At 37.4% G+C, this 22,472-nt stretch overlaps 1 protein-coding gene across 1 annotated transcript; it reads right to left on the bottom strand.

Annotated features, from left to right (window-relative positions):
- Positions 1 to 1,229: 1,229 nt before the first annotated feature.
- On the bottom strand, positions 1,230 to 20,935 carry rpgra (retinitis pigmentosa GTPase regulator a). The gene is made up of 14 exons (XM_030125559.1): positions 20,849 to 20,935; positions 19,503 to 19,625; positions 19,322 to 19,414; positions 18,015 to 18,077; positions 17,755 to 17,913; positions 16,266 to 16,415; positions 16,004 to 16,162; positions 14,753 to 14,908; positions 14,115 to 14,239; positions 13,721 to 13,933; positions 11,334 to 11,886; positions 7,917 to 8,002; positions 3,290 to 5,686; positions 1,230 to 3,172 (listed from the first exon to the last, which is right to left on the bottom strand). The coding sequence occupies exons 1-14, from the start codon at positions 20,877 to 20,879 to the stop codon at positions 2,570 to 2,572; spliced, it is 4,911 nt and encodes a 1,636-aa protein (XP_029981419.1). The 5' UTR covers positions 20,880 to 20,935; the 3' UTR covers positions 1,230 to 2,569.
- Between the last annotated feature and the right edge of the window lie 1,537 nt (positions 20,936 to 22,472).

The raw sequence follows: 22,472 nt of genomic DNA, 5'->3' as shown, positions 1-22,472 counted from the left end.
GGCATGTGGGGAAATGACCGCGAGAGGATTCTCTGAGCTGTAATTACATGTGGCTTCAGTCAACCGAACAGTTATGCCTGGTTGGCTTCAGGTTTCCCTCTCAGGTCAGGTGAAGAAACAGTTAATTGGGTCCGTCTTCGTCTAGATGGTCACAGTGGATCTGACTGTCACTTTGTGGACTGTGGATTAGGTTTTGTTTGGTTTTATTACAGCCTGCATTTGGACTGTGACCCTTATCTGTGTTTTTCTTAACATGACAAACAGCACAAAAGCATGAATCTGATCTTTTTAGTTGTGGTTTGTGCCACTTGCATATGTTACATTTACATTTATGCATTTGGCAGAGGCTTTTTTCCAAAGCTACTTACAGGGGAAAAACAAAATAAAAGAATAAAACCAAAATTAAAGAATAAGAACCAAAATAAAAGAATAAAGTATGTTGTTTTAAAGCAAATACAGATCAGATTTGTTTCAGTGTAAATCAACAAACATTTTGGAATTCATTTGTCACTATTTTATTATTATTATTATTATTATTATTATTATTATTATTATTATTATTATTATTATTATTATTATTATTATTATTATTTTAACCTTTATTTAATCAGGGAAAAAAGCTCATTGAGATTAAATATATCTTTTTCAAGAGTGTCCTGGCCCAGGCAGCAGCAGCAGCAGCAGAAGTTACACAAAATGGAAATCACAGCTATACATCCACACTAATATACATAAACACAATGAAAGTCAGTACTAAAAACAAACTTAAAACTGATAAGAACATACATATAAAACATTACCATTATTTTAAAAGGTACTAAAAGTATAATAACAATGTTCCTTAAAAGCATCTCAAAACCAAACCCAAGTCAGTCAATTAGAGAAAACATCTACACCCACATTTGTCCTTTTTCCCATTGATTTAAAATGACTTTGAATGTATTAAAAGAGACCAGTTCCTTCAGTTCAATGTGCTTCTGTAGTTTGTTCCAGGCAGTGGGAGTAGAATATTTAAAAGCTTTCTTTCCCAGTTCTGTTTTGACTTTTGGAACCCGTAAAGATAACAGATCCTGGGACCGGAGACTGTAATTATTCCAATAAATGTAGACCACCAAATATGATGGAAGCAGACCTAGGAGACATTTATAAATAAAAGAATACCAATGTTTCTGTGTACATGTAAAAAGATCTGTCCATCCAACTCGGGCGTATAAAAGACAATGACTATTGTGGGTGGCCTTTGTGTACTGTATTTGCTCACAAATTTCATTGCACATCAACATATAAATGACATTGTAAAGGCTGTCTTCAGTGACCTCTGTGTTTACTTCTGTTCCAAGAGCATCAGCATTATTATTCTTTAGCTCATCTGATTTCAGGATCCTCAATATATCACTCTATATATCACTAAAGAAAATATTATGCATAGCCAAAAACAACCAAACCACATCTGAGAAATCAGTCTTAATAGAATACTATGACTTGTAGTGCAAATTGTGCCTTTGCATATTTGTTATTTCCTCTTGATGCTGTTATAGTCATGAATAAATGCAATAACTTATGCCCAGCAGTTTTATGATTTTTTTTAAGATATAAAAAAAAAGATACAACAAACTCTATTATTCCTGTGGGGAAATTTGTGTTGAACCATGACACCCAAAATACAGATGATACAAACATAACAAGGTAGAATATTGAGTAAAACAAGTGCACACAAAGACAAGCCTCTGAGACATTGCTCATGAGCCTTGTAATATTACCAATATTGTGTTGAAAATGAGGCAAAAAAAAAAAAAGTAAGAAAAGCAATAAAATACAAAACACAAGCTCTGAAAATGACAGTGACATAAAAGTCTCAGCGGTGCATTCATTCAACTAGTGGAAGCTGGAATGAATAACAGTTGGAGACAACTAGGGACTAAAACATCTGCCAAAAAATACAACTTTAGTGCCCGATTCTTTCACAGACAGAGATGAAAAATAGAAGAGAAATGAGAAACTGTGGTGCTTTTTAAAAACTGTTTTCAATAGAAAATGAAAGACTAGTAGGTCTCATTGTTCCACTGCAATTCTGATGCAATGGAAGAACTTTAAGCTCCTGTCAATTTAAGTTAAATTAAGTTTCTGACAGTATTGTGGAGTGAGAAATGCAAAAAGAAAACTTTCGAAAGTACCCGCTGGAAACATAAAGTAATGGGGCTCTGTAAATTATTCAAAAAAACATGTTCCATCTTAATTGGTCCATATCTTCTAACTGTTAAAATTCTCACCAGAAGAACTGGTGGCACAGTCAGTTTTGTCTTTTAGTTTAGTCTTAATAAAACTTAAGATTAATGGGAATTCAACATCTTTGTGCAACAGATACATTTAGACTGATTGTGTTTTTTCTCCTGTCTTCTCTGTTTTGCAGGTTTGTTTCTCATGCAGATACCGGCCCATCAGCCTGTACAGTTTGTTTATCTCTTTTCTCTCCACTGTCTGAGGTTTCTTCCATTAAATAGGACATTTTCATTTCTACTGCTGTCAAGTGCTTCTGCGTCCACTCCGTTGCAGACGTTGTCACATATCTTCATTGCAGGTCGAGGTACTGTGGCAGCACATTGTTCCAAAACTGCTGAGACTCATGTTTCTTTTCCGCTGCAGCCTTCTGCTCAGTCCTCGGCGCTGGTTTGGGTGTTTTCTTCTGTTTTCTGTCTGGAGGAGCAACTGTTGGGGCTTTCACTCTGTCATCTTTCTTTGATTTTGTTAATTTAACTTTTCCTTCTTCTTCTTCTTCCTCTTCTTCTTCCTCGTCGTCCTCTTTCTCTTTTTCCTCTTCTTCTTCCTCTTCTCCTTCTTCCTCTTCCTCCTCTTTCTCTTTTTCCTCTTCTTCTTCCTCTTCTTCTTCACCATCTTCCTCCTCCTGATTTTCTGTCCCATCTTCCTCTTCCTCCTCTTCCTCCCCTTCTTCACTGCCTTCCTCATCATCTTTGACATTTGCAGCCTTTCCTTTTTCTTCATTATCTTTTTCTTCTTCATCCTCTTCCTCTCCTTCTTCTCCGCTCTCATCTTCTCCCTCACCCTCGCCACTCTCATCTTCATCATTCTCTGACTCTTTATCTTTCTTTCCTTCATTTTCTTCATCATTCCCTTCTTCTTCTTCTTCTCCTTCCTCCTCATCTTCCTCCTCCTCCTCAACCTCCATACTTTTCTCTTTTATTTCTTCTTTCCCCTCATCTTCACTTTCTTCATCTTCTTCCTCTTCTGCTGCCTCTTCCTCACCCTCTTCTTCGTCCTCCTCCTCCTCCACACTCTCTTCCTTCTCCTCTGTCTCAGATTCCCCTTCATCTAATGATGACTCTTCTTCCTCTTCATCATCATCTTGCTCTTCCTTGCTGTCATCAGCCTCATTGTCTTCCTCTTCTTCCTCCTCCTCCTCCTCCTCTTCCTCATCTTCAACACTTGAATCACCAGGTTTCTTGTTGTCATCATCTTCATCTTCCTGACTGTCATCTGTCAGCTCATCTGAGTCTTTTTCTTCTTCATCCTCATCATCTTCCTCACTCACTCCAGTCTTTGTGGAGTCGCTGGCTTCTCTGCCTTCCTCTTCTTCATCATCATCATCATCATCATCATCATCACCCACATCACTATCTCTAGACTGCTCTTCACTCTCACTTCCTTCTTCCTCTCCTGCTTCACTTACCTCAGAGTTACTCCCTCCTTTGCTTGTTTCCTCACTGTTTTCCTCACTTTCTTCTTCCTCCTCTTCCGCCTCTGTAATATCACTCTTCTGATTCTGCTCATCCTCTTCCTCGCTGCTGGCACTTGATTCTTCACCACTTTCTTCCTCTTCATTTTCATCTTCTTCCTCCTCATTTTCCACAGAAACACTCCCTTCTTTACACTCCTCTCCATCACTTGCTTCTTCCCTTTCCTCATCCTCTACATTACCATCTTTGTCTTTAGACACTTTATGAATTTTGTCGTCTTCCTGTTGGTTATGTTCTTGTTCAGACTTCTCCACATCTGTACTATTATTCGTCCTCCCATTCTGGACCTCATCATCCACCGCTGTCATTGCTTCAGACATGCCACTCTTCACCACATCTTTTTCTGCCTGATTTTGAGTTGCTGAGTTATTTTCCTCTCCTACATTCCCGTCTTTGCTCTGAGCGTCCTTGCTTTTGCTCTTCTCTGTGTGTGATGCTTCTGTTGAAGAAAAATGTGACAATGTTGATGAGAGGGAAGGTTGCGTAACTGCGCTCTGCTTCCTGAGGTGCTTAGCACGACTGGCTGTCTTGGATGTTGATGCAGCGGCGTCACTGTCAGACTGAAAACTCCCCGTGCTTGCCATTGCTTCGCTAAGAGCCCCCACAGCTGCACCTACAATCCCAGCGGCAGGAATAAGAACAGCGGCATCACTAAAAATGGCCCCCCACTTTGTTTTTTCTTCATTCAAGTGCTGAGTATCTTCTGTGTCTTTGTCAGAAAAAAGCACATCCCTTTTAAAATGTGTAGGGTCTTGCAAGGTTTTGGTGTCACTGCTGGAAACCACCTGTGTTCTCTGTGGGCTTTCTGGGGAAACAGGGTTGCTCATCACTTTAATGGGTGTATCCTGCTGTGATAAGGGCTGACTGGAAGTTCCACTCGGCTTATTCCCCAGCTTGGCCCTTGTATTATCTTTAGAGCCTATCTTAGCTTCACCTTCCTCCACCTCTTTTCCCTCTTGGATTGCATTTGCCTTTATTTTAGATTCTTGTATCATCTTCTTCTCCTTTTCTGTAGTATTTTCATTACCAGGTATCCTATCAGCAGGCTTGGCTCTAGTTTTCGGAGCCAGTTTTATCCCCTTTGTTCGACTTTTACTTTCAGCAACATCTGTCCTTTTACTTTGAACTGCTGCTAGTTTGGGTTCTTGTGGTTTGCCTTTAACTTTCACAGGTGTAGATTTCACACTCGAGGGTTTCTTAGCTTCAGCCTGAATAGGTGAAGAGGTGACCGGTGTGGTTTCTTTTTTCATTTGTGGTGTTTTAACATTGAATGGTCTCCTTTGAGGTTTCCTTTGTGCTGAGTTAACCTCTTTAGTCGGTGTCATCTGGCTTTGCTGTGTCTGCTGTTCAGCATCTACTTGAACAGGTTTGACATCAGTGGTTTCAACCTGATTTCCTGCATCTTCCTCTGCAAATGTTCTGCTTCTTTCATCTCCTTTAGTGCACTGAAAATCTGATGTCTTGTCAGGAATGGATGAGGTAGTTGTCTTCTTTTTCACTGTGCTTGACGTCTCTATCAAATGTTTACTTAAAAAGGCGGATTTCACTTCCTCATTGTTCTTAAAAGTTTCTCCCAGATTTATATTTCTCTTGTTCTTTTCCTTCTCTTTTGTAGAAGTTTTCAGACTCAACTCTGACAGGTTCCTTGTCTCATGTTTTGGTGTGTTGGTTTTGAGGGCTGTAGGATTATTTCCTGGTTGTCTTTTCTGCTGAATTTTGGTTTTAATGATCTGTTTTGTAATGTTTTCTTTGCCTGTAGATGTGACATTGGTGTTTTTCAGACTCTTGGCGTTCTTCGGGGTGGAGATGTCCTTCTTCCTGCCCGTCAGTAATTCTGTGAGCAAGGCCTTATGACAACTGTTCTCAGCTTTTTCACTGGGCTGGAGCTTTTCTGCAAACACATCAGCCTGTTTTGCTTGTGATGGTTCCTTTTGCTGCAGTGAATAACAAAATATATGGAATTAGTAACATTTAAGAAAATAAAAATGCAAAAGAACAGATTTACATAGGTTTCTAGAAAAGCTACACGAGTCTACAGGGGATTAAGTCCAACAATTAGATCTGAAAAAAGTCAGTTTGTTGTTAGTATTGATGCTCTATCTCATGGATTTTATGTTCATTTGACTTAAATCTCTAAGACCCGAACACCACCAGCACCACCACCAGCAACCAAAAGTGTCTATTGATCTAAAACGTACCATAACTTTGAAAAGTAATTGTATAGTTTCTCAGCTTTTCAGCAGCATCCAATCTAACCCATTTGGACATTCAGAGACTCCACAGGGAACAAAGAGACAGCAACATGTTCTGCAACATTCATTCACTAATAAAACCTGTGTAGGTTGACAAATGACAGTGGTTGCAGATGCTTGTTTTTATGTTCAGTTAATGATATATTTTACTGAAATAGGATTTTATATAGTCTTACTTTTTTCAGATTTGTCTGCTTTGATAAAATAGTGTTTCAATTTATTCTGAGCTTTATGAACATCTACATAATCAGAAAAGTATATACATAGGAAAAAAAAACTTCATTCAATTAATTTTTATGTTGCAACAAAAATAGTTATAAGGTCTTTAAGGGATAAAATGGCTTCTGTGTGTTCCACCAAATCCTTATAATTGTATAGAAAACCTGTAAAAGGAAAAAAAAAAAAAAAAAAAAAAAAAAAGGGTCACATGCTGGACAAACTGGGTTAGGAAATAGAAATGCTGCATAAGCAAAGGATAAGACCAGTAATCACTAACTGCATATGTAATTACAGCATTTGGTGAGTTATGTATTTTTACTCTAAAATGCTATTTTTCGTACAGTAACTGAACAGAACCAGCATTTGTTTTTAGATGTTCTTAGGTACTAAAAAAAATACATTAGTATCATTCAAAAGATATAAGGAAACATATGCTTATCCATTATAATTGCAGTGACAGATGGGTTATTATAGAGTGTCATCAAATTCCATGCTTAACAATGTTTCTATTTTCACTCTGTCTAGAATTATTCATAAGAACTGTTCACATTACATTTATGTGATTATTATATGCAATAGAGAACCCCAATTGTTAACATGCTGCTAGAGTTTTTAGGCAACTCATCTTCAAATTTCCTTGCTAATCATATATTGCAGCATTTTTCCATTTCTTTATTTGCATATATGTGTAAATAAAACCATAAAAATGCCTAGTGTATCAATGTACAGACAGGACATCTGTGCATGGTGGGCGTACATAATTCATTCATCAACAAATCACTCATCAGCCTTAAATACAGATGTGGGTGGGAGGTAGAGAAAACCATGGTGATGATCATGCAAATAAGATGAATGCGTATTTTTTCCATCTGCACTGGAGATTAACAGAAGGTGGCTAATTAGGGGTCTGCCTTATTTAATCACTCTTAAAGACGCCCTTCTGGCACCGCATAGCATTTTAATGCAGGTTATGGAAATCATCCTTCAGAATCTGCTGATTTATTTCGTGTATGATTTATTTTATCTCGTCAAAGCAACTATCTCTGACATAGATTACAGTTTATTGAAGCTTATGGAACTCTAAAGCCAAGGCAGGAAAAGGTTACTGAGCAACACATGCTCCACTATGACACAAAGCAACAGAAGAGACTCCTTCACAGCTTGCTTCATCTGTGGAAACACTGATGAGATGTGGCGAGATTCCTGCCAGATTTTTCAAGACATTGTGTGTGTTTGTGTATCTGAGGCTTGAGTCCCAACACATTTGTGTAGTGGCAGCTGCAGTCCTTTTCACAGAGTGTGTTTTGAGGTGATTTATAACACACATTGTTCAAAAAAGCGCACATGAGTGTTGGGTTAACACATGAGATGAAACTCATTAACATTTTTCGGGCTAAAAAATTCACCTCTGTGTTACACAAAGCGGAAAATTCCCCCACAGACATATACACACATGTTTCCAGGAGCACACACTCCTACAGTGTATATGCTGAGCTACGCACATTTCTTGGAAAAGTCAATGAGTGTTGCTGCTTCCTGCCCTGGAGTGCACATAATCTAGACCAAAGCCAAATGCCTCAGGAGCAAATAATGCTCTACTAACTCTTTGTCTAAAACTGTTTATAGTATATTGTATTTCTCTGTACTATCAAGTCAAACCACAGCACAATAAACCATAAATCTCAGTTCTCACCTTATTTAGCAAAAATTCATGGTCGAATCCTTTCTCTTCCACATCTTCAATAACTATTTGTTTTCTCTCATCATTGATTTCAGCCTCTGAAAAAAAAAAAGAAGCAAGATTTAGTGAAAAATTGAGTTGCATTACATCAGGGATTCGCAAAATTTGGCAACCCAAGGACCCATTCTCATTGTTAAAACATATCCAGTGACCATCTTCTCAAAGAAGCATGAAAAGAACAAAGGACAGAACAAAAAAGGGGGAAGAAAATAGCCTCTAAGTACATGTTATGCAACTATCACCTGTGATGAGTAGCATAAATATTCTTTTCATCATAAGATGCACATGCTGTTATGACTGAGTCCAATTTTAATGTATTCAGGTCATATTTCCGCACCACTTAAGAGCTTTTACTGGTGCACAGTCACTTTTTCTTTGTGTCTCAGTGCATCCAAGAGAATACTAACAGTAATAAAAAACACTTGTCTCTGTGTGATGATTTGTTGAAATTCAGATGTGACTATTCAATGGGAAATGCATTTTAATTTGATGTTTTTATTCATGCTATTCCTTGAGCACATTTTACTATGAAGATAACAAGCTTTGTAAATTAACAACTTTTCAATCACAATTCCTAAATCTGAGAAATAAAACATTATTTTCTCATTGTTTCATAGCAGTTATTTTCTAACTGTAAGGGAAGGTTCTAAATGAATATCTGATGCACACTGCAGGAATGCATGCCATGTATTGAGTTGTGTCTGCAGATACTTCACAGCAGAAAAACAGGAGGTATATAAGAAAGTACTGGAAGATAACAGTATCTCTGCAGGTAAAAAGACCACCACAGATTTCTACAGTCATAACCATAATCATTTTAGTTGGCAGTTCTACAGCTTTTGCCTGTGAGGTGATGAGAGCTGGTTGAGAATGACTTCAGTAAAGGTCATTTTCCAAAATTATGTCCTAATATCTACAGAGGGGTTTTACTAGAAAGTTGTGGTGCTAGTGTCTGCTGTAAGGACCAGTGTGTAAGACTCAGGGGCAATACAGAGTAGAAAAGAATATTCAGAATTATGTTTTCATTAGATAGTGTTTTTCAGCCTTGGGGTTGGGACCCCACATGGGGTCACCTGGAATTCAAATGGGGTCACCTGAAATTTCTTTTAATTGATAAAAATAAAAACTTACTAATAAAAAATAAATGATGGGTTGGCAGAGACAATCACAATCCATAAAAGGCATGACAAACTCTGAAGCTGAAACTGAAGCACTGTGGTACTGTTTATCTTTCAAATGTTCATTGTGGTCGGTTTCAGATGCTGCAGCTCTTTCATAATTCATAGTTTGAGTTAGTCCTTGTTCAGTATTAATTGTCAGCCTTGTAAATACAAGCTGGACTGACTGTACATATCCTGACCAAGGAAAATAAAATCTTCACTTTGTGAAGTAATCTACACCTGGCTTTTCTGCCTCTGTCCATAATAATATACATTATGTAGACTAAATGTCATCTATAATTAATTTTAGATGACATTTATTTGCAACATAATATAGCAAACTATTACATGATCAAAAACAAATTAATTTTAGCAACAAAAAAAAAGTCTCTGTTTTGAATATCTGGGGTCGCCAGAAGTTTGTGACGTTAAAATGGGGTCACGAGTGGAGCTGCAACCAATTGATCGACTCAAAGTGATCCAAAAAAATCATTCAACCACAATTCTCCTGAATCAAAGCTTTGTTTCCTTCATTTCTCTGCTGTTAAACATTGGTTCCACTGTTGTGTTTCACATGGACACTTATTGTGATGCACAAAGAAGCTTCAGTTCAGGAAAAAACTGCAATAGAATATTTCCCTTCAATCAATTCGAGTCGATTAATCGAATTGGGAAGTTTTGCATTGGCTTCAAGCACCTAATCAATTAATCGGTTGCAGCTCTAGTCATGAGCCAAAAAAGGTTGGGAACCACTGTATTAGAGTATAATCACATGAAAGTAACTATTGTGTTTTTGTTGCATTGGAATGAACTATATATTTAGAGATGGAGCAGGTCATTGTTTAGAGTCTCTATTGTTTCTACAGTACGTCAGAACATACTTCTTCTTCTGCATCTGGTGTTAAAATGCACTACCAGCATCAACTATTTTTCAGTGTGGACTAGTTAATATCCACTAAACTAAAAAAAAAAAAAATCCCAGAGTAGACAAACCAACCACTGGCTCTAATGAGAGACATTTGCATGTTTAGCAGATGCCATGGGTCAGAGTGAGAGGAGGGTGGACCTTTAAACTGCTGAAGCCAGTCTGTATGTGGGCAACGCTTAAATACTGGGCAGCACTTTCTGACAGACTTCTAAAGACCTCTCTTCCAGAAACTCCCTCTGTATTTGTGTACGGTGTCATCAAAAGGTTGTGTGTTAAAATGAGCTGCTAATTGCGATTTGTGTTGTAATCGGTTCTGAACACAGACACAAAGTGAAAATCTAATGTCATCACAGCAGTGCAGCAAGATGCTCCTACTGAGACAAACATATCATTGTAATAAATTATAGGCTTCTTCTTCTTCTTCTTCTACTACTACACAGGTGTCAAACATGCGGCCCGGGGGCCAAATCCGGCCCACCAAAGGGTCCAATCCAGCCCTTGGGATGAATTTGTGAAAAGCAAAAAATTACACTGAAGATATTAACAATCAGTGGTGTCAAAATGATTTTAATTCAGGTTCCACATACAGACACATACAGTCCAATTAGATTTCAAGTGGGTCAGAGCAGTAAAATATTATCATAATAACCTATAAAAAATGACAACCCTGAATTTTCTTTGTTTTTTTGGTGTAAAAAAAGGAAAATTACATGAAAATGTTCACATTACCAAACAATACTTTTACAAAAAATGGGAATAACTTGAACAAATGTGAACAAACGGAAATGTCTTCAGAAAAGCTAATGCAATTTTACCACTATTCTGCCTGTTTTTAAATGTTTTGTGCGATAGTAATGCACATGTGTAAATGATAAACTGATAAACCGAGGCAGAATATTGTTAAAATTGCACTTGTTTTTCTAAAGACAATTCAAGTTGTTAATGTTATTCAGACTTTTAAGGAAATTTTGTAGATGTAAACTGACCATAACATAATTTTACTTTTTTTGCTGTTATTATTTTACTGGTCCGGCCCACTTGAGATCAAATTGGGGCGAATGTGGCCCCTGAACTAAAGTGAGTTTGACACCCCTGTACTACTACTTCATGGAGTGGTAGTAGCTGGTTAACGTGCTGCTTTACAGTGACTTTCTCTCTGATGACTGTTGACAGGTATGTTATGAATGTTTTTAAGTCATAGGAACACTACAATTAACTCCTTTAAATATCTTTGATATGGTAACTACACTATGGTAATCTTGCCATGATGACTCCAAATACCTGTTTGTGGTGAGGTGGGATAGTGCTCCTCCACTCCCTCATGTTTACAGGAGTCATCACTGGGGGGTCTCGTCGGACTACAAGGTCCCTCAGGAGGTGGAGGATCAGTTATTTTCTTACTTAAGGCCTTTGAAGATGTTGCTCTTTGGTAAACTTGCTTTTTTATATTCTTTTTTGGGGGTGTAGGGATGTTAGGTCTATGTTTAGATATGGACTTGGGCGACAGTAGCAGAGCAGGGCTGGATTTAGAGTCAGAGGAGGTGGTGGGAGAGGTTTTCTTCTGAAGCATGTCCAATAACGGAGAATGTGGGTTTGTTTGTCTAGGGGATAACACTGGGCTCTGAGGGGATTTGGACAGAGATTTAGGGGACAGTGGTGGGCTTGGAGCTACATCTGATTGTGTTTTGGGAGATGATGATGGGGTAGTAATGTCCTTTGAATGCCTCTTTGGACTTAGAATATTTCTTGACATTTGCCTAGTGGAGTTGAGGAATCCAGAACTGAGACGTGGGAGTTTTTGAAACACCTCCCCGAACAAATCCACAGGACTTTCCTGAAAGAGACACAAAGAGGAAAAGCTGTAAAAAAAAAAAAAAAAAAAAACAGAGGAAGGTCTGAGCCATATCTAAGGAGCTCCCTCAACCAGTTCTGCAAAACGCCACATCGATGCTGCAACATAGTGCAACACTGTCCCCTACTGTATTTTAACAGCAACTACAATTCTATACAACTCATGTCATTACATTACAGCCACCCCTATGGAAATTACAGTGTTTTTGCAGTTGCGTACACCCTTGTCGCAGAATTTGGCTCAGTGTGCAAAAGCTTTACACAGACCTGCATCTCAAATCTATGCTGAAGTGAAACCCTGCAATTAAAACCTCACAAGCCTTTCTCAAAATTACATCATTACATTGCAACAAAATGATCCACACATGCACCTTTTAAATGACTCTTTCAAAGCAGCAGCAACACACAGATGTACTTTATCCAAAACACTGCTCTGTTAGAAAACGTTTGCACACATCTGCAGTAAAAATAAAGCATGGGTTTTCAAGATTAAAAACATTGTAAGGAATAGGGTGAATAGCTATGAATCCTACTTCTTTTTGGTTTTAGCCACATCACAAGCAACACATCCCTGACTGCTGGTAATATATCACCTCACACATAAAACCCCAGACTCACCACCCTTCCGTGTTTCTTTTCATGTGTGTTTGTCTCCCATGTTAGGTATGTTTTGCATTCTCAAAATTGTTTTCCAAATGATTTCAAAATCTAATGGAAGAAACAGTGTGTAATATGTTGTTGCTGAATTGCAAACAAAGTACAAAACAGTACCTTTGATGCTTGTGTTTAAGGCTTGGTTACCAATAGGGTGGTCCAAAAAATTTTTTTAAAGATTCTCTGGATTAGAACCCTGCATTTGGTTCCATATCTGGCCAAATTACTTTGGTCCAAATTTTATGCAAATTAATTAATATTTAGAGGTTGCACAAGACATGTGAAGACTGTTCTATATACTATAACATAACTAGCCAAATGAATAAGGCATATTAGAATAATTTGTAATTTTATTTTTGAAAATCAAACTGCAACTCGCATAAAAATGTTACTTAGAAAGTCCAGCAACCACTGTTGCTTTAATGAAATTACAAAAAATGTTCCTGTGTCCTTTGACAACTTGGAGCAAGTACTGTTTCTGATCTTCATTTTTTGTTCGGCTACAGTTGAAGTCTTGAATAACTTCACCGCTCTTTCAGCAACATCATTGACAACTTTTCTGGAATGCACAATTTTAGCAGCCTTCTGAAAGTCTTCATCATCAGCCCAGTCTTCTGGAGGAATTCTTAAGAATGTTTGTGGCAGATCCAAAGTTTCAAAGAAACGCATCATGCTGGTGGTGGCAAAAATCACTGATCTGCTTCCCTTCATAATCTGCTTGATTAAGGGCATCACAACGCTTTAGTGGAACCTCTAAACTTTCATTTTCCATCATGTTGTGAACCATCAGCTGCTTCTGCTCTTGTGTCACACTGGAGTCAAAGAATGAATTTTCAAACTATGACAGCTTTTTAAGGAATGCCAAATCATTTGCAGGGGCTTTTGCTGGTGATGGGGCTTCAAACCATGCTCTGATGTAGAGGCTTTGTGCAACCTCTAAAACATCTCCTTTTTCTTCCAATTTTTTTCCTAAATCATCTTTTGAAGGCCAAAACCTAATGCAGGGTTCAAATTGGGGTTATCTGAAACTTTATTTTTTACCATGATTGTCGGACCACCCTAGTTACCAATGTTAAGGCACTGAAGTTTTAAAGTCTAAGTTACGAAAACTACAAGATTTCAAGGATGTGTTTATGCCTGGAAAGAGTAATAAGGATTCTCACTTTGTTTCTGCGGCGGTCTCGAGGAGAGATGATGCTGTTTTTGATTGACAGTGGTGGTGCAGAATTATTCAAAGAGTGTATCAGTAGAACGTCTGCGTAGTTTGAGTCCTGTATGTTCTGTCTGAAGGTACAGTCCTTTTCTGACACCAGTTCTCGGCTCTCTGGTGGTCTGGGTGCAGCCAGGACCAGCGTGTGGTCACCGCCACAGGAAACCTAAGCACAAGAACATACATGAACTCAGTTGTACTTGCATTGTGTTTTAAAACAAGGTTAGAAGTTTACTTTCTAATTCAGGACACTGTCACTCAGACATTAGAACTGCTGATTACAAGAACTTTAATATGACTGATTGATAACCTGTTGTACTTGAGCCACAACTGCCAGATTCACTTACTGACTGAACACTGTACTTGAGAAAACGTGTGCAGAGTGTTGGTCTGAACTGGTTGATGTAGTCCTCTTCCCCTAACCCCAGTTTTCCATGACGACCATCACCAAAAGTGTACAACAACCCACTGTCTGTAGAGGAAGAAGGTAAACACATTAGATCACATCTTTTTTTCTTTATCAGAAGTAATAAAACTGTAAATTAAAACAAACAGTACAAATAATTTCATGATTATGGAGTCCTTTATGCATGACTGTAACTGTGTGCTCTGAACCTGTGACTTAGTTAAAAGGGTGTAAAATGTCTAGAGTACCATTACTGCACTGCTGTATTATTGATGCACTCCTGTACCAGCACTGCACTTTTACAGCCCTTTCTTCTTATCCTCAGCTTTGCATTTAATTTATATGCAAATTCAATGTATCACAGTTATACATGATGGTTAACTATTCGTACATCGTATTATGATTGCTTCTGATTTGTCTTATTTGTGTGCATGAAAGTCCCTGGTGTTACTCTGGGGACATACAGTAATTATGATCTGTCTAAAATCCCTCAGGGACACTATCATTATGAAGATCATCTATCATATACAGTGTACTGTAAATACATCTTAATGACTGTATGGTTTACAGATAACTCACTAGTGATCACAGCGGTGTGGCTCTCTCCACAGGCGATACGCTTGATGCTGCAGTTATAAAACTGCTCCACTGCTTTTGGAAAATCAGTTTCAAACAGAAACGTCCCCTGACCCAGTTGTCCGTACTGACCCCGACCGAATGTGTACACGTTCTCCTCTAAACAGTAAAGAAGACAGAATGAAATAAACACAGTATGTAAAGGTATATATGACAGCCTTTTACAATAATGTCATAGTTCTCTGAATACTAGCAGAGATTCTTCCTCTAAAATTTGTAAGAGCTGCATGTTATGGGCCCTGGGGTCCTCTTGGGGGTGCTATGTATTATTCCACCTTGTGTTTTTTAACAGGCACCTGGTGGGGAAATCAGGAACACCTGCGGCGCCCAGAGTTCCTGTCCTCAAATAGTCTGCCTGTAGCTCTCACACTCTCTCTCTGCTTGCTGCCCTCACAGGTCCTTGGTTTGGTTATGTTGCTTTAATGTTTTGTTCTGTTCTGCACTTTTCAACACTCACATCAGCACACATTCACCCATGCACACCTACACTACTGACATTTCTGATGACTCATTTACATTCTGTAAAACACTTTAGTTTGTCTTCTCCTAATTTGGCCTCATTTGGTTTAATTTGGTTCAATTTGGTTTAATTTGGCCTAATTTGACTTAATAAAGCATCCTTGTGTTAAACTTCATTTATGGTGTGTTCCCCTTCTTTGTTATGGCCTCTGAGTCAGGTCATAACATACACTTTTCATGTGTGCTCAGCAGCATGCACAATCATTTTACACTCACTTTGTAATTTTATTGTACACTGTTTGCAAAAGAATAAACAGAACTCACTACTGAAGGTGCAATGAAGGTGAGATTTCACCTCTTAACCACTTTCTCTCTTTATTTACAGCACAAATTTGTTAGCATCATTTACTGACATTTTAAGACAAATTTTGAGAAAAAAAAAACCTTTCCCTTTATTTGTATTGATACCTGTGAGTGTTTACTACATCTGTGAGAGAGTTACTGTAAGCTACTCTGCCCTGCACACAGAAATGAAAAACCTACAAAGACATCAGTGCATAGTGTGTTCTGTATTGACACAAAAAACAGTTTTTTGTGACTTTGATTAATTTCATGTGAAATATTTACTTTTGCAAGAGGTGTGTTTGTTTTACTTGTTTCATATGAGGGTTTTGTGGTTAACATGTTTGTAAAAGAAAAAAAAAAAAAGTCAAAGACAGAGAAACACCAACCGACCTGTGAGTGCCACAGTGTGTTCTCCTCCACAGGAAACCTGGGTGACGTGACCCAGAATGCCTTGCACCCGCTGAGGGATTTTGTGATTGACTAGCTGCTCCACCTGGAGACCGAGACGTCCATTCCTGCTCTCACCAAATGTGTACAGGTCACCGTCCACTGGGACAGAGCAAATACATAATGATTCATGTTTATACCATCAGAATGTCGAGTAAAGTCAGTAAAGACAATATTAAACTGAACTGTGTTTGATGTGCTGTACCTGTGACAAATGCTGAGTGGTGGTACCCACAGGACACCCACATAACCGGTGCCCCAACATTCACCTCTTTGGGTTCAGTTGCAAATCCCTCATCCCCCAAACCGATCTGACCCACAGAGTTGTCTCCCCACATGAACAACCTCCCATCCTCTAACAACATACACACAAAAAGTGGAAAATCACATGACACAGATATTGTGTATAACCAGAGATGGGCAATAAAAAGGAACAAATACTCTTGAAAAAAAACGAAGTCATTGAAATAATTATACTTTGTTACTATACTTTTGAAGTAATGTTTGTGTCTCTATATTTTCCATACTTTTATTTCCTGCATTTTGACACTAATATCTGTAATTTCTTCTTACATTTTCAGTACAGGCTTGTTATTTTAGACTTGCTACATTTGAGGGGAGTTATTGATTGTTACCCCACCCCTGAAGAGGAGGCAAGGAGTATTGTTTTTGGCTCTTTTTTTTTTTTTTTTTTTTTTTTAAATTAACAGTCTAGCAGCAAAACTATTGGTTGATTTTTTATGAATATTTAAAATCTTTTTTTTTATTCCCATTTACTTATAATGGGCAAAATTTCAAATATCTGTAGCAGCAAAACTGTTGGTTGAATTCATACCAAATCGGGTTTATAGATTGCCAGTGACCCAGAATAGATGTCATTACATTTTAGGAAAAGTAGGTCAAAGCTTACATTTTTTCTGAATGTTTAAACTCTTTTTTCTTCTCCTATTTACTTTTAATGGGCGAAATTTCAAATGTCTATAAAACATCAATTTTGTTTCAATTTACTTCAAACCTGGCACATATATAGAGTCAGTTGATATGCTGACATCAGCACATGCATAGACATGATGACATCAGCTGGATCGATGCCAAAATAAGCTATAATATGTGCAAGGGGTGGGGTTTGTTGTGCCTGGCACCACTTGTTTTTATTTTGCATCATTGCATGCTTTACAGGCATTTAGATTAATTTCAAAATAAATGGAAGAATAAGAAAGGAATGACTGAATGATGTTACATAGAAAGGATGATTCAATGATGTAGCAAATCAAAAATGATATAACAGGAAAGTCAAAATGGACAAAAGATGGAGAAAAGAGAAGTTACAACTTATTTCCACTATTTTGCCAAATTACCACTATTAGTATTACAAATGTTGTCTCATTTTATATGAAGTTACAATGGTTTTAATAGGCTTGACATTATATTAGCATGGTGTGAAGGTTCAGTAGCTTTGCACAGAAACAGTTGGTTGAAATGCCATTCAAACTGAGACTTTTTACTTTTATACTCATATGATCTATTGGCAACTCTACCTTTATAAGAGTTTTTTTTTGTTTGTTTTTTGTTTTTTTACACAAGTAGCTGTACTCCTACTTGACTAACCCTAACTAACCCGAGAACATGTGTACTTTCACTACCTCTGCATGTAACACAAACATAATTCAGGCTACTAGAAACACTTGTCAGACCTGTTAAGGCGGCTGATGTGTGGCATCCTGCAGAGAGCATTTTGATTGGTGTGTGATCACAAAATTGATGTAGCGGTTGAAAGGATGAAGTGTTGTTACAGTGGCCCAGACCAAGCTGCCCCATGTGGTTACTGCCAGCTCCATACACACTACCCCACCCTAAGAGTATGAATCACATATAGGAGGTAATAATTCTGAGTATCACTGTTAGGTTTTACGTAGAAAGTCAAATAACAGTAATTGTTTTCTCAGTGTCTTACATGTGCAGACAATTGTGTGATCTTTGCCACAAGCTGCAAGTTTCACCTTCTCAGACTTAAAGGCTGAAAAGAAAATACAAAGACATTATACTGGTTAGTGAAAACACAGATATTATAGTTTCTTCAGCAGTGGGGAAACGCAATGTAAGACCATTTACTTAACCCATAAAGACCCAAACATCCACCTGTGATAAAAACCATCTACTGATCTAAACCGATTTTTTGATCCACTAATCCTATCAATCCATGTCAGTAATTGGTGTAGAATACAGTTATTCATCTTTTCATGGTCATATGACCCATTTGGATGTTCAGAGGCTCTGTAGTTACCGTGGAAACACCATCATCTTAGACAGCATTGATTTACCAGTAAAACCCATGGAGTTGGATCAATGACAGTGGATGGAGACACTGGATTTATGTGAAAGATATATTTTGTTTTTTTTTTTTTTAAATCACTTTTTCTCTATTTCTGATATAATAACCCTCTACTTTAATCTGAGTTTTAATGAACATCTACATGATCAGAGAATTAAATATAGAAAATACCTGATTTTCACTGAAAAAATGCAAAATACAGAGGATAATGTAATAAATAGTGAAAAATCACTCAAATAGAGAGTAAAATTGATTTGGGTTACTACCATAATAGTAGCACTGGGTCTTTATGGGTTAAGTACTGCAGCTTTAAGTATTAATATGAATTTGAGATACTTTACTTGAGTTTTTCAATTCATACAACATTATATCTAAGTGACAAATATTGAGGTTTTTACTCTACAATTGTCTGCCAGGTACTTTTCTAATGTCAGTTTCTAACTCTTTCCTGTCCAGTGAAAATCCTGTTTGTGACAAATTGAAGGATAAAGTGAATTTCTTCCTCTTGAGCTAAATAAACCCTCCTAACTTGCTGGAAAGCACATCATCTCAAAGCAAGCCTGTTTTTAAAGCTCATCAAAAGTTAACTTTTTAGACATACATGGTTCTCATGGGACAGCAACACTACAAAGTATATCTTGCTGCATGGCTGTTGATTAAACTGCCAATATATAAACTAATCCAAATATGTTCAGCCTTAAACATCTACAGGAATAAAATGCAATATATTCAGTACCACAGCGGAGAAATGAATCCAAAACAAATATCATATGTAATAGGGATGATTTTAACGCACGACTGCATTTTGTTCTACTGAAAATTACTGACATACTTTAACGTAAGTGTGATTTTTCATGCTTAACCTCTGTTAGTAGTGAAGAATTTTACAAAGCGGTATTAGCACATTTACTTAAGGAAAGATGACTAACCTTTCACAGAGGCAGGTTTAATGGCAGCAGGTTTGAAACCCAGTCCCAACTGGCAGCAAGAATTACCACCAAACACCAGCAGCCGGCCATTTTCTGTAGAATCATAATATATCATTGAATATATTCAGAGGCAGAAATGATGTCAGGATGATCTGCTGAATATTCATAGAGTCGTGTTCACCTGTGATAACAGCAGTGTGCTCTCCACCACAGGATATGTGCACTGGATGGTCATTCTTCAGCCAGAATTTCCCAGGCAAGTTGTCGGCAAAACTGCTTTTACCAAATGTGTGGATGCTAGTCCCTATTTGTAATAAAAAACATGAGAAAAAGGAGTGTTATTATTTTCCCAGGTCTCCCCCATAACCCTCAATGTGAGTCTGGTGATATAATCACAGATGTCTTCTCCAGATTCAGAACACATGAATTTGCCCGTCCCAATGATTGAAACATTCTGCCTGCCTTTACCAGCTTTCAGTCAGTATCAATATTCCTAAAATCATCATCATGTGTAATATTCTATTGTATTAAATGCATCAAACTAGTTTTATGAATTGCTATGGTGGTGCAAAAAGTTGATTTATTTAATATCAGTCTAAGGTATTAATACATCAGATATTGTGAGACAGAAGCTTGATAACTATGAACAGTTTTTACCCTTTTTTGTAGATACTAAAATATGAAAATACTATAAATATGCACTTTTTACTTTCAACCAAAATAGAATATTCACAAAACAGATGATGGAAATTGAAGGATGGGGCAGATATTTGTATTTTATTTTGTCTCTTTCATTGTATTTTCCAGAAATTTTCAATACTTTTGGATGTAAACCTACTTTTACACTGCTTGAAATAATGTCAAAATATGGGACATTATTTCAACATGTGACAACAAGGAGCAAGAGATAAAAATCTGTGTCATACTACATAAAGTAGGGCACCTGATCAATGCAGTGTGATATGGTTTGTGCTTCCCAAACAAAGACCCAACAATAGACAGAGGAGAATGTCATGTCTATGCATTTGTGGATTCTGTAGGTTTAATACTTAATGTCAAAAGATGATCTATAGGAGGAAAAAAGTTCCAAAACAGCACAAAATGCATTAAATCCTTACATTTATTAGATTTTGTCGCTTGGTATCTGAATTTTATGCTTTCATAAACATAAATAAAGACAGTTTTATCATACATAAAATAGCCTTTGGTGCCTAAAACATGCAGGAGTGTGGAACATATGAATGTTTGTCATGTTGGTTTTAGATGCCTGAGGAACATAAATGACTCTACTCCACAACACTGCAGAGTAGGATGACCTAAGGCAACCTTAACTTCCTCCTGTCTACCCTAACACCGGCTAAATCCCAGCCCAACCTGCTGTCAACCAGATCTGCAGCGATTTAAGCAGCAGCACCAGGACAGAAATAGCAACAGGTTTACCAGACACAGACTGTGTATAACCAGTATCAAAGATGCATGAGCAACTACTGTGTTACCATCCATACTAGTATAAACAGGCACTCTCACCAGGTATGTCTGCATCCGTCTGTCCTGTCATCTCCACTGCTCCTCACTCCCTGCCCTTCATCCTGAGGTGCAGATTGACTTCATGACTTCAGGACCGGAAAGGAGGAGGAGGAAGAGGAGGAAGAGGAAGAGGAAGAGGAAGAGGAGGAGGAGGAGGAGGAGGAGGAGGAGGAGGAGGAGGAGGAGGAGGAGGTGAGAACACTCTACAGACCAACTGATCTGCATCTAAACCAATCCACATTTAGTATTTTTCCCCAAAACTTTATTCAGCTGAACTCAGCACTATCTGTCTGTTTGTCAAGTCTGCTATGGCAACCATAAAAAAACAAATATTCTTAAAATAGTTAATCCAAATGTCTTGTATTAAACTAACTAACAAACTAGATAAATAAATGAACTAATAAATCAATAAATCATGTGGGATAATTCCAGTAGGATTAATATTCTTAGAGTGAGAAACTGTATAAGCAATCTCACTTTTTAACTTTTTTTTTTTTTTAAATCTTGTTTCTCTGTTGTGATAATATGAAACCATTGCTTTACTTTGTCACTGGTTAGCCTAGTATTAAACTGATTATCATGTAGGCTATAGATTCTTCTAAATAAAGGAAACCATTTCTTGTTTCTTTTTTCATTTTTTTTCCTTTTTATTTGATCTCGTGTTCCATTTCATTTCATTTCATTTTTTAAAAAGTTTTTAAAAATTCTTTTCATTCCTGGAACCCACACAGGTCTGATCAGTAGAATGCTTTATGATGGGAAGACGCCTTCTGATTCTGCATAAATATTTTGTAAATAAATGATTTGTGTCATTATAATACTCGTATATTTTATTAATACAAAATAACATAACAAATCCTGTATGAAAGTAATAAATGACCAAATAGATGCGTATTTTTGCCCTGTAAGAGTAATTTTAACCCTTTCATGCATGGCGGTCACTCCAGTGGACGTCTATTCTCCAGCTGTTCTCTTGTATATTCATGGGTTTTGTTGTTTTAGTTCCATATCAACCAACACAGTGGACACTTACGAGGGCCGTTCAATAAGTTCATGGCCTCACCCAGAACAGAACAACACAGACTGATAATTTATATTTTATTTTTCAACATAATCTCCATTTACAGCAATGCACTTGGTCCATCGATGTTCAAGCATCACTATCCCATCACGAAAGAATGTAACATCCTGTATTATAACAACCAGTATTTCTGGGTGAGGCCATGAACTTATTGAACAGCCCTCATATGCACCATCCCATACACTGCAATTCATACCATTACTGTAACTTTGCTGTTCTTGATAAACCTGATCTGCAGAAATATGTCTGTGTGTAATCAAGTGCTAATTGTTTCTAGACTGTAATGAACAGTTTTCCCTAAACAAAAAGTTTTTTCTGTACATTACCTCCATGTAGTAAGTAATAACTAGTATTTGAATATGATAAAATGTGAGAAAACATCAGATTAGCTGCATTAAAAATGTTTTTATCTCTTAGTTTTCACACAGTGTAACACTTTCTGATACTGCGTATTAAATACATGTATCTTTGATTCAAAAATGAAACACAAGGTGTCCATCTGAGTGGACATTTTTGTAACTCCATCGAAAATAGGTTCATTAA

The sequence above is a fragment of the Sphaeramia orbicularis genome, chromosome 21, assembly GCF_902148855.1.
Source record: "Sphaeramia orbicularis chromosome 21, fSphaOr1.1, whole genome shotgun sequence".
In the NCBI taxonomy this organism is placed as follows: domain Eukaryota; kingdom Metazoa; phylum Chordata; class Actinopteri; order Kurtiformes; family Apogonidae; genus Sphaeramia; species Sphaeramia orbicularis.
This window is presented reverse-complemented; position numbering and strand designations above follow the sequence as displayed.